The following is a 14,838-nucleotide window of genomic DNA, read 5'->3' as shown; positions in this document are numbered from 1 at the left end:
ATTAAACGCTGATCATTTGGACTTTCTGTGTGCCACTGCCATATCTGTCCACCTCTGCATGATTGTATTCATCTGTGTAATTTGCGGTCCTTCCAACTCCTTTTGAATCAAGGCCTCTAGGAACCCGCTCCAAAATGTGATGAAGTCGTCTAGCGTTTCCTTATCAGTTGGCTTGTAGCAGTATTCTAGTGAAGGGCTCCTCGAAGCGAATTGTGAGCGGTACGTCGTACTGCCGAAATATTGATTGAAGACCGTTCGCCAGAATCTGGAGATGATGTCGGCAACATCTACAAGGCTTGTCGCCTTGCTGATATCGTATCCTCTGACAAGATCAAGCTCTTCACCATAGCTCAGCTTCATGCAGTGATGTATCATAGACTTGGTCAATTGCAAGACCTCATTATAAATGACCTCTTCATAACGCTGAGTGGAATAGTCCGGTACTTCAATGCGTCTTTCTCGCACAACTTTATGTTCTTGGATCCTTCCGAAACGGTGAAAATTCTCATGCGAGATCATCAGAGCGATTTTTGCAGCCGTCATGCCATCTCTGTAGCTAACGGTAAGAAGCTCGTTCAGAAGTGCTTTTGTACAAAGATTTTTATCGTTCGTCAAAAGGACTTGAAGCGTTTTGGGATTCTCCCGCTGTATGTAAAGAGCACAGTCTAGAATCGCATCGTCCTTCACAGCCAAGCGGTTTATCCTTTGATCAACTGACTGACCGATCACAGCGGGGTCCTTCTTTGCAAAACAGTTGTAAATCCAGTCATTGGCCCATCTCGCCAATTGGCCGATTGAATTGAGTGTAACTGAGTTTCCCTTCTCTCTCCGCGTCTTGGAGTTCTTCAACCCATCCAATTCCTGTACTACGGTGGTTGGAATAACCATACGAAGCCTGTGTTCTTCAGCTAGGCTTCTCAATTCGTCTAGTACGTTCAAATGTGACAAGATGAAATTGGTGTCCACGATCAAATACGACATGTTCCCGCTCACTATGAAAGTTTCTTTATGCACAAGCTGTAAGGCGTCCATATCCATATCGTCGGGATTGAATGCACCTTGCAGTCGAGAATTCAGAACGTAGTCGGAGATTGCATTAGTTTCTTTCTTGCTGTCCATGGATATCATTCCAATCTCTTCCTTCATTTCTTCCTTTGCATTGTTTACTTTATCATTGATGCGTCTATAGATGTACTCAACTGGTTTTGGCTTTTTCGTTGGAGTTCCACTAGCCAAAACTTTCCTCCTGTCGGCTGTCAGAAGCCCCACGGAGGAGTACTTGGAAGGGATAGCCATATCCAACTATGGGGTTGATATTCAATTCCAATTTGGGGTACTTTCGCAGCACTGATCTGGAGTCCGGATCCGTACATCTTGTTTGCAGCCATAAAAACGTTTTTGCAAGAGACCGTCTACAAAGAATTAAAACACGTTAACTATTATGCTAAATGCAAAAGACCTGCTAATATAACCAGTATAGTAGCAAGCACTAGAAAAGCTGTAACATGAACTCAAATATGCTCACAGAAACGCTGATGACAATGATGATTATAATCATGGTAGTGATACGGCTGGTGTTGGACTCATTAATGCTGTCACTGATGATGTTCGAGAACTCCAAAAAGACCTTGCATCTGTCATTCAAAACCAGGACTCTTTGCTCGATCTCAAGATAATCACGCACAGCATTATAGAGAGGGTGCAAGGCAGGTTCAAGAGACCAGAAGAAATTTGGCGTATCCAAAATAGAGCTTGACAAGTTTACATCCACTCGCAACTTGAAAAGCTTACCAGATTTCTTCAAAAGCTGCTGCCTTTTGAGGCCTAGCTTTCCTGTCAAAGCAAGTTTCTTTGGAAGTTTCGATATCAGCTGCAAACTATACACCATTCGGCTCTCGAATAGACAAAGCTTTGTCAGTTGAGCGAGAGCATATGACATTGTAAGTTTGATGAGGTGGTCTGCAGAACGTAAGGTGATCATGTCATTATAGATTCTGGGTCTTTGCACCAGTGAGTCGTATTCGAAGTGGAATTCCTCGGTTTCAATCTCATGATCACTGATTGGATTTATTAGAATTGGGACCTCTGAGAAGGCGAGGTCAGCCAAAATGTTCTTCTCGTGAATTTCGGTGAAATTCCAGAAGACAATGATACCATATTCAAGCACGAACATCTCGGCGTGATGTTTACTTATCTCTTCTTGAACGTCGTCCTTGTTCATGCGGCTGAGACTGTCTGGTTTCAGTGAATCGCTATTAGCGTCCGACTTTTTAGAAGACGTTTCACCCTCGCTATTGCTGTCATCCTCGATGTCTTGAGGTGGAGCAAAAAACTGAGGCTCTGAAGGATCAAATGGGCCATAGTTCTCAGCATTACCATCTTCAGGATCCATTGAGTAGTTCATGGCGTCTTCGGGCGTTTCAACACCCGAATAGTACTCATACAAATGATCAGTCTCCTCCGACTTACGAATCATCTTCTCCATGTATCGTTTGCTTGGCAAAGATTTGGCGGTATCATTAGACTTGACTCTGAAACCGTCAGAGCCTGGTAGCAACGGCAATGCATATGGAACGTAAAGAGCTTCATCGTACAATCGAGGCTTAACCTCATGTGTGTTCTTGAGGAACTCCATGAGAGCAGTATTATCGAACTCTTCACAAATAAAATAAGCGGTGACTCTACTGAATTCTTGTGCCCTTGCTTCCTTAGGCATGAGTTCTGCCCTGCTTCTCTGAATCAGAGGGGGATCAGACCTATCCAGAGGAGGTGGTGACCCCATACGTTGTGGCAGTGAAGATCCAGGACTAGACTGGTGCTCATCAGGAATCAACACTAATTTCTGAGACGTCTTTGAAGTTCTCGCAGGTAGGTTCTGCGATAGTTTGGGTATGCTTCTGATGTTTCGTCTTCTCTGCTCGTGCAGCAATGCAGCGTCAATCGGTGGCAGGGAGGGTCTTGGGGAAGGAAAGCGTGCGCTCTGAGCAGAATTGGGGAATCTGCTTTGGCCAGAAGGAATATCACTGGAATTGCTCAACAATTTGTCAACAGAGATGTCGGTGTACTTGTTCGAGCGAGTATTGAATCGACGATGCAAGGAAGGGCTCAGCGGATGGCTTCTGTTATCTGAATAGTTCGATCCGCCCAGTTGTCCCAGTGACTGCTGCTGTTGTTGTTTTCTATAATTCTGCCCAGCAAATGGAGCCCTGGCGCCCTTCACATTACTGCTTCTAGCGTCGGTGACTAAAATCGACGGCGATCGTTTGGCCGTAGGTCGCAGGTTATTCTTATCCTGCGACTCTGTATTTCGCCCATTCGACATGACGGGTGGGTTGTGGGTTTTTGATAAACGGCCCTATGAGGGTACTACTTTTCGATGTCGGTAGGAGCGAGCTATCGCATCGGTACGGTCATGTGACGAATCAGGCTGAATTTATAGTGGACTAAGGGTCGTTTAAGGTTGAGTTTTGGATGGAGTTTCTTAAAGACTTGGTGATCTCTCTGAATTTGGGATAAAATTATTTTTTGTGGGATATTTTGTGTTTTGTGCTTTTGGGTGGATCTGGCAGCTTCCCCTGAAATATAGAAACCGCATGCACTACGAATGAGCCGAGATGGCTTAAATATGTGAAACATAAAACTACTTTAAAATCTGAAAGTGATAGAAATTCTCAAGCAAAAATACAACTGTCGAAACTGAGTGCTCAAGGGAAAAGAGCCAAATAGCGATTGCATTGAATTTCGTCCTTGAAGTACAGCTGAACAGGTTGCGTTGCGTAAGCGCAGACCTCGACTAACAATTGGGATTACTCCCGCAACAACAGTATTGAATACGAGTTCCTGGAAAATCAACAAGATTCAAAAACTTAGCTATATACTTCTCAATTTCTAAAGGTCTTCGTAAGCACACACTTGCAAGACTTCTAAGCGGTTCCTGATTCACGTGACCTCCATCAGAATTTTCCATAGACGTTCTCATTCAGTCATCTTGATCCTTACCAATGGCTACCCTTACTGTCGCTGCCAAGGCTCCATTTATAGCCTACTCCGCTATCATTGCTGCGGAGATCGTGAACTCTGACTCCGACAAAGCTGTCACTGTCGAATTTGTTGACGACAAGAACGTCGAGAAAGATGCCACTGTCAAGTACACTGACGGTGGAAACTTCGTCACTGGTGATGTTGAGGTCCTTTCCCAATTAACCTCTGCTGCCCCCACCTTGGTCAACCCTGAAGGCGCCAGTACTTGGGTTAGCTTTGCTTTTGAGAAATTGGCCAACAAGAACTTCAAGGCTTTGGCTACCGACTTGGAGAAGTTGGATGCTCACTTGAACTTCAGATCCTTCATTGTGGGCCACTCCCTTTCTAATGCCGATGTGGCCATCTGGGGTGTCTTGAGAGCCAACGCTGTCATGGGCTCCGTGCTCAAGAACGAGGTCTACGCCAATGTCTCTAGATGGTACAACTTCATCGGATCCGACTCCAGATTCGACTCTGTGGCTGAGAAGACTACCAAGTCTGTCAATGAGTTGAGAAAGGCCGTGAAGGCCGCTTCTGGTGCCAAGAAAGAGTCACACAAGGCTAACTTCGAGATTGACTTGCCTAACGCCAAGATCGGTGAGGTTGTGACCCGTTTCCCACCAGAGCCCTCTGGATACTTGCACATCGGACACGCCAAGGCTGCCATCTTGAACGAGTACTTTGCTCACGCCTACAAGGGTAAGTTGATTATCAGATTCGATGATACCAATCCTACCAAGGAGAGAGTTGAGTTCCAGGACTCCATCATTGAGGACTTGGCTTTGCTCGGTATCAAGGGTGACCAAATTACCTACTCTTCCGACTACTTCGACAAGATGTACGAGCTTGCGCTCACCTTGATCAAGGAAGGCAAGGCTTACTGTGATGACACTCCACAGGAGAAGATGAGAGAGGAGAGAATGGTTGGCGATGCCTCCGCTAGAAGAGAGAGAACTGTCGAGGAGAACTTGAAGATCTTCACCGAGGAAATGAAGAACGGTACCGAGGAGGGCTTGAAGAACTGTTTGAGAGCAAAGATCGACTACAAGGCCTTGAACAAGGCTTTGAGAGACCCTGTCATCTACAGATGTAACTTGACCCCGCACCACAGAACAGGCTCTCAGTGGAAGATCTACCCAACATACGACTTCTGCGTGCCTATTGTTGACTCCATTGAGGGTGTTACCCACGCTTTGAGAACCAACGAATACAGAGACAGAAACCCACAATACGAGTGGTTCTTGAAGGCTTTGAACTTGCGTCACGTCGACATTTGGGATTTCGGTAGAGTGAACTTCATCAGAACTCTTTTGTCGAAGAGAAAGTTGCAATGGTTTGTTGACAAGGGCTTTGTCGGTAACTGGGACGACCCAAGATTCCCAACTATTAGAGGTGTGAGAAGAAGAGGTATGACCGTCGAGGGATTGAGAAACTTTATTCTCTCCCAGGGTCCTTCCAAGAACATCATCAACATGGAGTGGTCTACTATTTGGGCCATGAACAAGAAAATCATCGACCCAGTTGTCCCAAGACACACTGCTGTGGATGCTAAGAATGCAGTCAAGGTGCAGCTTTCCAACGGTCCTGCTGAACCTTACACTGAAGACAAACCCAAGCACAAGAAAAACGCCGACATTGGCTTGAAGAAGGTCATTTTCTCCAAGAATTTGTTGGTGGACCAGGCTGATGCTGCTACCTTCGCTGAGGGTGAGGAGGTCACCTTTATGGACTGGGGTAATGTGATCATCAAGAAGATCAACAAGGAGGGCGATGTCGTTTCTTCCATTGACGCTGAGTTGCACTTGGAAGGTGACTTCCGTAAGACTGAGAAGAAGGTTACGTGGCTTGCTGATACTGATGACAAGATCGAGGTTGAGATCCACGACTTTGACCATTTGATCACTAAGGACAAGTTGGAGGAGAACGACAACTTCGAGGATTTCATCACTGAAAAGACCGAGTTTGTGTCTACGGTGTATGCTGACGTGAACGTCAGATCTCTTAAAAGAGACGACATCATCCAATTTGAGAGAAAGGGTTTCTTCAAGGTTGATGAGAGTCTTAAGGAAGGTAAGGTCGTGATGTTCACCATTCCTGACGGTAAGAAGAAATAGATCCTGGATTCATAATAATTGCACATTGATTCAAGAAGATAGAACACAGCACGGCAAATGTAGCACGATATCCGCAAAATTAGGTCCTTGATGATTGGACCGGATCAGTGGAGTTTTATTTAATTCTTGTTTCCTGTTTAGAAATCCAACGGTCTGAGAAAGCCTTTTGTAGCAATGGCGCCAAAAATAGGAGAAAGCAGGGTGGACTTTCCCATGCGATCCCCGATTGTTCGCGCTGGTATGTCTTAAGAAAATAGGAATGCCGAGTACATCGCTCTTCAATAGGGACAAGTTGAACCACATTCAAATCAGCGTATTGTCTTGACTTCGTTTGACTTCGTCAATTCGTGTTCGAGGCTCGAGAAGCCAGGAATTCTTGTGTGTAGTGGTGTTTCGTGTTGAACCTAAAGCCATAGATTGCGATCGCTAAGCCCGAAATAGACGAGCAAAAGCCACGATTTCAGATCCTCGGATTGCATTGGAATTGACACATGGACTACATGCAAATAAAAAACTTGCAATTACGACATTATCATAGGTTGTTTTTTAAGGTTTCGATAGATGGAACAGTCCATACCCCACATCCCACACAATGAATTCTCGAACAAGATATACGAATAGAAACGCAAATGTCTGCTCGTAGTGCTTTATTCATGAAGAAGACCCTAATGAGGAAGAATGGTGCCGAACACGCGAATATAACAATTGGAAATGACTTCCCTGTGATAGATGCCCTTGAGAAACAATGAGAACATGTACCCCTTTTAGGAAATTCGGGCAAACTCTCTCGCTGCCATATACGAATTAACCGAAATAATGGACAATGGACAGTGAGAGGCTTTCAAATGGAACTTTTATGTATGAATAGATTGTCGCCATGCAAGGCGCGCATCGAGACGCAGCTCAGATGCTACCCACTGCAACTCGCATACAGGGTTCTTCAGATGCTAATGTGGATGAGACTCGTATCCATTGGCCAGAGAGGACTAAAAAGGAAAGAACAGATCAGCCATTTTAAGTCGACACGGATCTTATGTGTAGAGACAAAGGCCTGCATCTGTCCGAAAAACGTCTTCAAGCCCAAGGTTCCTCTAGTGTACTTCAAATCATGAAAGACGTTTTCTCGTTTGGGTTTCTAAAACAGTTGACACCCGTAGTAGTAAATCAGAGCGGGAGTTTATGTGAATGAAGGAAAAATTCGTACGAGTTGAACCATTGATATCGATCACTTTCAAATATTGGGCTCAGTCTCCAACAACATGATTTTATTTGAATCGCCGTTTGAGACCTTTGGGGAAGTGTGGGGTGATAACACGATGTAACTAAGAAAAAAGTATCTTTCGTTAAATTTTGAGATTATTCGCATCGCCCACGTTCAGCGATCGAATACAGCCACAGGGTATTTTTAGTATGAATCATTTTCTGAAGTCCAGTCCAGCGAGTTGTACAGTTAGAATCCAGATTTACCTTTCGAAATTGCTTCGACTAACCCCGTCAAAGATAGAATCATTTCTTGTGATTGTAAATAATTCATGAGATTCGTGGTCAATGAAATTAGAAATTTCAAATTATAATGGGTCTTTGCCCCTCACGCTTGTTGTGGTTTCGAAAAAGCGTATGGTCGTCTCTTTGTGTGATCCATATTAGGTCTCAATTTAGTTCACACCTCTAGCAACTTCTGCTGAATTTCCCATCCGTAAGAGATTGATTCACGACTACGTTGTAGAGAATTTTAAGTTACGTGCTGTAGCGTTTTCTAGTGAATCTAAAATCCTTTCAATTTAGTATTTGCACTCTCTAAATTCCGAGGCAGACAAATTTTGCGAAGTACGAGATTCTATTCTCCTATTTACAGTGGCCATTGAAATAGGAAAACGGCAAACCGGTATGGGAATCTTTGTCTGCCTCTTCAGTTAGTAGGAATACCCGTTGAAGCAAAGGGAATCTGGGGTAGGATGCATCGATATTGGGCCATTGTGGTACTTCGAGGAATAGCACGTAAATTTTTTTACCTGGTTCAAGTCACATAACTATTGTACGAAAAGCTGAAACTTCTGGCTCAAACTCGACGAGTCCGAGCTAATGTTTCATGAATAAGATTATTCATAAAGCGAAATAATATCGCGAATATTCAAGCAGAATGGAGTCGGTGCCACACATCTCGAGGCACGCAAAAGAGGAGTCAAAGGCTTTTGAAATATGTTTCACCCACTATTACGGTCTGTGTCAATGGCCCTCGGTCCAGAATAATGAAAGTGCCGGGCCTAACAATAAAAATCGCCATTTTGGGAGCGCGTTGACCTCTCGTCTTTATTTGCCAAGGCTCCGTTTTAGAGCAACGAAACACTGAATCCATAATAATCCAAAGGACACCTTGCATACCTGGTCGCTGTCGTCGTAAAAGCATACCTTTTAACCTTTCCATGAACAGTAAACCAAGATATTTATACATCCTGTGAGGTGGGTGCACAATGACGCACAAGGGTCCAACTTGCATATACATACAGGCTCTCAAATGCGGTTGCAAAAAGTTATTCTGGTAGACGACGAGGTCTTCCGAGACCGACTTGTTCAACTTTTCATAACTATATAAGAAGCAAATTTTCTCAGAGTTCCTTTTCTTTTTTTCTTCTTCTTCCTCACACCAGTATCTTATATCCATGCTTCCACTCAATGTCTTGTTGGCGACTTTGGCCCTGGTGGCCTCTGTCAGCGCCAGGGTTATCTCCCAGCCAACTGAGTACTCTCAGAGCTGGGATTTCTCCTTGGGTCCACTCACTATCGAAGAAGGTGCCTACCTCAGAATCAACAACAACACCCTCACCACCATTGGAGGAAACCTCGACAACAGTGGTGGCTTCTTCATCTCTTCCAGCGACACGTTCCAGTCAGCTGTTGATATCACTTCTGGAAAAATTTCAAACTCAGGTGATCTTGCTTTTAAAGCAGAGAACCCAAACTTTGCCTCCAGATATATTCTCAACAGTGTCGCAAGCTTCGAGAACACCGGTAACATGTGGTTCCAGATATCCCAGGCAACAACCACTTCGCCTTTCACGGTGACGTCAATGGCCAGCTGGACTAACTCCGGCTTGATGTCCTTTAGCCAGGCTGATGGATCCCCATCTCGTGTGAGATTGAACCAGGCTGCTGGAAGCAGCGGCTTCAACGTTATCGAGAACACGGGTAACATCTGTCTTGAGGGCACTGAGTGGGTCCAATCTTCGAGCGTTCGTGGTGATGGTTGTGTCAACGCTCTCACCCGTGGTGAGATCAAGTTGCAAACTGCTGTTGGTGACACCATCTACAACTTTGCCAGCGAGCAGGCCATTTGGTTGGAGGACAACACTTCAAGATTGTCAGTGGTTGGTTTGTCTGCCGGTAACAACAATCACCGCAACAATGACAAGGGCAAGAGGAACAAGAACAAGCGCGGCAGTGGCGGCGCTAACCCTAACAATGTTCCAGTTATTGACGTTTACGGTTTTGGTAATGCCAACATCATCAGTGTGAACTTGGGCTTCACTGGATACAATTATGAATCTTCCACTGGTCTTTTGAGATTGTACTTCAACACTCACTTTGGTATTACCTTTGACATCGGACCTGGTTACACAACTTTCAACACCAACTCGAATGTTGGAACTGCAACTGAGATCTGGGCCAACTACCCACCACCAAATGGTAAACCAGACAGATGTAGCTGCAGAGAGATGCCAGAATTCCCCAACGGAGGTGGCGACTCGGAGGAGCCCTCAGAAAACTCCAGCGAGGTAACTGAGACATCTGAGACAAACCCTGGACCAACTGAGACCACCGAATCTGCTACTAGTACTACGGATTCCGAGACCGTGACTGAACCTAATGACACTGACACCGGTTCTTCCACTACCGAGGAGTCTTCTTCAAGCAGTGATGTTGCTTCATCAACTGGAGATGGCTCTCTGTCCGGTTCATCCTCAGCGTCGTCTAGCAGCGGTAGCAGCAGTTCTACCGATGAGCCATCCAAGCCAACTGAGGATTGCCCAGACGAAGATGAGGACGACAAGGATGACGAAGATGACAAAGACGATGACAAGCCACCAAAGGAGGACGACAAGGAAGATGACTGCCCCGAAGACGACGATGACAAGAAGCCACCTAAGGAGGACGACAAGGACGACAAAGAGGATGACTGCCCCGAGGACGACAAGCCAAAGCCACCTAAGGACGATGGTAAGAAACCTCCAAAGGATGAGGAAGATTGCCCTGAGGACGACAAGCCCAAGCCTCCAAAGGACGATGACAAGAAGCCACCCAAGGACGACGACAAGAAACCTCCAAAGGACGACGACAAGAAACCTCCAAAGGATGATGACAAGAAACCACCAAAGGACGACAAGCCCAAGCCTCCAAAGGACGACGATGAGAAACCACCAAAGGACGACGACAAGAAACCTCCAAAGGACGACGACGAGAAACCTCCAAAGGATGATGACAAGAAGCGTCCTACTAAGACTGCTCCTGATTCAACTGCTCCTAAGTCCACTGCACCCGAATCCACTGCACCAAAGTCCACTGGCCCTGTTCGTGTCACCCCTAGTACCACAGCTCCAGTCAGAACCACTCCTTTTACAACTGCTCCAAAGACTACAGCTCCTAAGCCAACTGAACCTACCGTTACTTCATACGAAGGTGCTGGTGTGAAGGCTTCTGTCGGTATTCCAACAGTCTTTGCTGTGGTTGCCGGTTTGCTCGCTTTGTAAGTCGGTTAACTTTAACAACATGACCCATTCCCTCGCTTTAGTCTTTCGCTTATTGCGGTCCGTTTAACCTTTCTTCGACTGTTCATTACTTTCGATACCCAACTCATAATTCTCATGGGTCTTTTTTAGCAGCAACTTTTCAATTCAATGTTCAATTCATTTTGATATCCTTGTGTATATCATTCTCATTGAGTGACCTGAATTCATTTGAGACAGAATGTAGTTCGAGTCTGATTTCAGTAAAAGCGACTCTCGAACTCTGACTGTTCAAAAAGTGATAGGTCTTCTCTTTCGAGTCCTTATTAAAGTCCATTCACAGTTTGTAGCCATTTCTTCGAGAAGCGGATCACCTCAGTATCATCAGCATCTTTGACGAGAGGATCAATGAATGATACGCATTTGTGCCGCTTTTCCAACGATTATATCCTAGATTATACTATAAGGGTAGTCAAATCTCGCCCTAATATTCTGAAAACCATTTTTTCGGAATCTTCAACAACAGTTTTATCAACTCCAAAAAAGCGCGTTAGTGTAGCGTGTCTAGGGCATATATAAACGCGAAAAACAGCCTTACTATAGCTTTATATGGCAACCAGGTCGCGCAAAATCACGTTACATATCGGAGGGTTGGCCGAGTGGTCTAAGGCGGAAGACTTAAGATCTTTTGGACGTTTGTCCGCGCGAGTTCGAACCTCGCACCCTTCATTATTTTTTTGTCCTCAATTGCTCTACTAACTACAGCCTGACCACTTGAGCCGCAGCCGCGCGCCATTCCGTCATTGCCATTTAACCCAAGCTTTGTACAGTATATCCTTAATGTCCGACCACACTTGCTAGCATACGCCCACCCCTCGATTGCTATAGTGGGGTATATATAAAGGGGTCTGGCCCCCATGTTTTCTGAACCACAATTCTGAACTATAATGTCTCCACAACCACACAAGATTTTCTACAAAGGCAATGAACATGATTTTGTCATCTTCACCGAGAACCCAGACTTGATCAAGAAGTACAAGGGCGGTGACACCACAATTCCTCTTGTGGACCTAGTTTCGGTTTGGCAGGTTTTCACCAACAGACAGGGTGGTGTTGACGGAATCTTGGACCAAGCTTCCAAGGCTGAATTGGAGAACGAGTTTGGTCCTAAGGCGAAAGTGGACGATGCCATCAAGAAGATTCTAGATGAGGGTGATGACAAGAAGGCCGTCGGTACCTTCGATGAACAAAAGCCCGTATAAATACATGAGTCATGAATAAAATTAAAGAACATCAAGACTTGCCACTGGAAAGTAGCGACCCTGAACCTGTAGATTGACTTGCTTCGAAACTAAGCAATTGAGAGACTCAATTGAATTGTTTGATACTTAAGCATAAGACTATAGGGATCAGCAGACTTAAACCTTTGAAAGATCAAGTTTTGCCTGATAACTAATGGAGAACGAAATGGCTGCAAATGTGCATTTGCTGCCACAGGGCAGTTAGTCCTCCAAGAAGTCGAACCAAACTCTTCCATCATCTCAGAATCATTAAATACAGAGTAGAGAGGTTTGTGACGCAATCAATGCCTTAGCCATAACTTCTTCCACGGAAGAATTGCAACTTGAAATGAAGGACTCTATCTTTCCTGTGTACATACTGCCTAGCTACTTTTGCAGGCGATTGCGAGCTAGTACTACTTCATCATGAGTTCCAGAGCACTCCGGAGGCTTGAGAGGCAGAGAGAATCGGCAACTCCAGAAGCCGAAAATGACTCCGACCATGAAGAAATAAAGAAACTAGCAGTAAACAGATTTGCCTTCTTGGGTGCTGAAAGTGACGATGATGCAGGCAATAATGACCTGGTAGATGAAGCTGAGCCTGAGCAGCCAGCTCCAGAAACACCCTCCATATCAAGAAAGAAGAATAAAAAGAAGAACAAGAAGAAGAAAAAGCAGCAGCAACAACAGCGGGATAATTCGGACAAGGAGGGGAAGACGATGAAGATCTAGACCAGTTCCTCGAGCAGATCAGACAACGTGATTTGGCTAATTCAAAGAGCGTTTCTGTTGAGGCAGAGGGACCAGGGGAATTGGTTGAGGATTTTGAAGAACAATTTGATAGCTCTGATCCTCCAATTGCTTATACGGCAGCCAACTTTCATTATTTCACTACCTCCAGGCTCAAGGAGTGCTTGCCACTCTTGTCCATAAAAGCTGTCAAGAACTTGGATTCAGATAATGAGCTCAAAAACCTTTTTGGTAATTTGAGTCTCGAAACAATCGATGATGCAAACAGCACGACTTCAATGTCGATTTCACCTGAGGTGTTAGCACAGTTCAGAAAGATAGCAAGACTCACACGAGGATGGGGAGGCAGAGACCGCAGAGGCGTTCCAGGAACATCGAGGAAACTTTTACTCACAACAATCAAGGATGATTACCTCCCTACGGCACAAAAGCAGCTAAATATGGAGGAGCTTACGACTGATGACGTTGTAGAGACCCTAAGATACAAAGAGGAGGAAGAAGGCTACGATTTCCTTAGCAATAAGGTCAAAGCCCAAGCAAAGCTCGGAATTCGTCATTTCAAATTTACGAAGGTGCCTTCTGTCTCGGATAGAGTGGCCAATTCTAAATTCTATGCGTCAGTGGTAATGACGCCTGACCCAGATGCATTGATTCAATTGATCCAGCAGCACCCATATCATGTTGAGACGCTTCTACAAGTATCCATGGTTTTCCTAAGACAGGGGAACAACAAGGCAATGAGCAATGCCTTGGTAGAGAAATGCCTCTTTGTCTTTGACCGCTCCTTTAACAAGAGATTCCATGAAATGCTTCAAGACGGTAAGTCTGAGCTCATAAGGCTTCCTTACGAGACATTCATGAACAGACAGTTCTATCTTTGCATCTTCCGTATCATCACTGGAATGGCAGAGCGCTCAACCTTCTTTACAGCGTTGAACTACTGTAAACTCCTTTGGGGATTCAGCCCTGCCGAAGATCCCATCGGAGCTCGTTACTTCATTGACCATTACGCCATATTATCTGAGGAATACGACTGGCTCGTGAAGGTCGCCAACAGCCCACTTATCACAACCTATGCTCAATGGTACACACCAGGTATTGCATTCTCAGAGGTTCTCGCATTGCTCCACTTAAATAAGACCGAGGAAGCCAGGCTGAGGTTGGAAGAGGCGTTCACCGCACATACATATTGCGCATACCACCTTTTAGAAACTATTGGCTTGTCCTCGAAACCACCTACCTCGTTGAAGGACATTTACCAGGACGACTATGTTGTGCTCGCAAGTGAGACATACCTTGTGAGAGCACCATTACTATGGAAGGATCAGCTGCATAGACAGTTCCTTCATGACGAGCTCACAAAATTGTTCTCGACGTTCAAGCTGCAAACGACTGGATCGTGGTTGGGCAAGTTCTTCTCGAAGGAGCCAAAACCAATTGCTCTTCCAATAAATCTCGTCCGGTTTGCAATTCTCTCCGGTGAAAACAAGGTGCTTGCCAAAGTCCCAGAATCTGTTTTCGACCGAGATGATGTTCTCGAATACGATGTGATGCCCCCAAGGATGCTTCTGCCGCCTATGACGTATTCACCGGAGTCGATAATACCACTGGTGTTACAGACGCATTACCCAATTACATTGACCACAACATCATTTCAGCAATTGTGCAAAACCGAACCGGCGCCGAGTTTGACGAGCTTTTGGATAGGTTGCAATTGCAAGAGGTGGAGGAGGGTCAAGTGCCCGCGGAAGAGTAGGTGCCAATGGCTATACGAGGAAAAGAGAGTGACGAGGACAAACTGATCCATAATTGGTCAAAATCAAAGAGCTTCAATCTCAATTGCCTCGACCTAGAAACCAGACATCGACTCATTCGCGTCGCCTTACCAATTTTATAGAAGCAGTTATGGTTATACAACTCGTGTGCGAGTGCGCATTAAAAACTCACCAGACG

The 14,838-nt window shown here is 45.2% G+C and overlaps 7 protein-coding genes and 1 non-coding gene across 8 annotated transcripts; 6 read left to right on the top strand and 2 right to left on the bottom strand. All coding sequences in view use genetic code 12, as the record gives it.

Moving 5' to 3' along the window:
- Positions 1-12: 12 nt before the first annotated feature.
- CXQ87_003246 (mRNA-processing endoribonuclease) lies at positions 13-1,296 on the bottom strand (the record flags this gene model as incomplete). Its single annotated transcript, XM_025481728.1, has 1 exon — positions 13-1,296. One exon carries the CDS (start codon positions 1,294-1,296, stop codon positions 13-15), a length of 1,284 nt encoding a protein of 427 aa, XP_025336346.1.
- A 193-nt stretch (positions 1,297-1,489) lies between these two features.
- Positions 1,490-3,322, bottom strand: CXQ87_003245 (uncharacterized protein; the record flags this gene model as incomplete). Its single annotated transcript, XM_025481727.1, has 1 exon — positions 1,490-3,322. One exon carries the CDS (start codon positions 3,320-3,322, stop codon positions 1,490-1,492), a length of 1,833 nt encoding a protein of 610 aa, XP_025336345.1.
- A 679-nt stretch (positions 3,323-4,001) lies between these two features.
- Positions 4,002-6,134, top strand: GUS1 (glutamate--tRNA ligase; the record flags this gene model as incomplete). Its single annotated transcript, XM_025481726.1, has 1 exon — positions 4,002-6,134. The coding sequence occupies one exon, from the start codon at positions 4,002-4,004 to the stop codon at positions 6,132-6,134; it is 2,133 nt and encodes a 710-aa protein (XP_025336344.1).
- A 2,660-nt stretch (positions 6,135-8,794) lies between these two features.
- CXQ87_003243 (uncharacterized protein) lies at positions 8,795-10,879 on the top strand (the record flags this gene model as incomplete). The annotated part of the gene is made up of 1 exon (XM_025481725.1): positions 8,795-10,879. The coding sequence occupies one exon, from the start codon at positions 8,795-8,797 to the stop codon at positions 10,877-10,879; it is 2,085 nt and encodes a 694-aa protein (XP_025336343.1).
- Positions 10,880-11,500: 621 nt separating this feature from the next.
- Positions 11,501-11,584, top strand: CXQ87_003242. Its single transcript has one exon. It is a non-coding gene; the product is annotated as a tRNA-Leu (tRNA).
- Positions 11,585-11,802: 218 nt separating this feature from the next.
- CXQ87_003241 (uncharacterized protein) lies at positions 11,803-12,117 on the top strand (the record flags this gene model as incomplete). The annotated part of the gene is made up of 1 exon (XM_025481724.1): positions 11,803-12,117. One exon carries the CDS (start codon positions 11,803-11,805, stop codon positions 12,115-12,117), a length of 315 nt encoding a protein of 104 aa, XP_025336342.1.
- Positions 12,118-12,561: 444 nt separating this feature from the next.
- Positions 12,562-12,867, top strand: CXQ87_003240 (uncharacterized protein; the record flags this gene model as incomplete). Its single annotated transcript, XM_025481723.1, has 1 exon — positions 12,562-12,867. One exon carries the CDS (start codon positions 12,562-12,564, stop codon positions 12,865-12,867), a length of 306 nt encoding a protein of 101 aa, XP_025336341.1.
- Positions 12,868-13,163: 296 nt separating this feature from the next.
- CXQ87_003239 (uncharacterized protein) lies at positions 13,164-14,641 on the top strand (the record flags this gene model as incomplete). The annotated part of the gene is made up of 2 exons (XM_025481722.1): positions 13,164-14,417; positions 14,447-14,641. The coding sequence occupies 2 exons, from the start codon at positions 13,164-13,166 to the stop codon at positions 14,639-14,641; spliced, it is 1,449 nt and encodes a 482-aa protein (XP_025336340.1).
- Positions 14,642-14,838: the final 197 nt, after the last annotated feature.

The sequence above is a fragment of the Candidozyma duobushaemuli genome (assembly GCF_002926085.2).
Source record: "Candidozyma duobushaemuli strain B09383 chromosome Unknown C_B09383, whole genome shotgun sequence".
NCBI lineage: Eukaryota > Fungi > Ascomycota > Pichiomycetes > Serinales > Metschnikowiaceae > Candidozyma > Candidozyma duobushaemuli.
The sequence above is the reverse complement of the archived record's forward strand: the minus strand, read 5'-3'. Positions and strand labels throughout refer to the sequence as shown.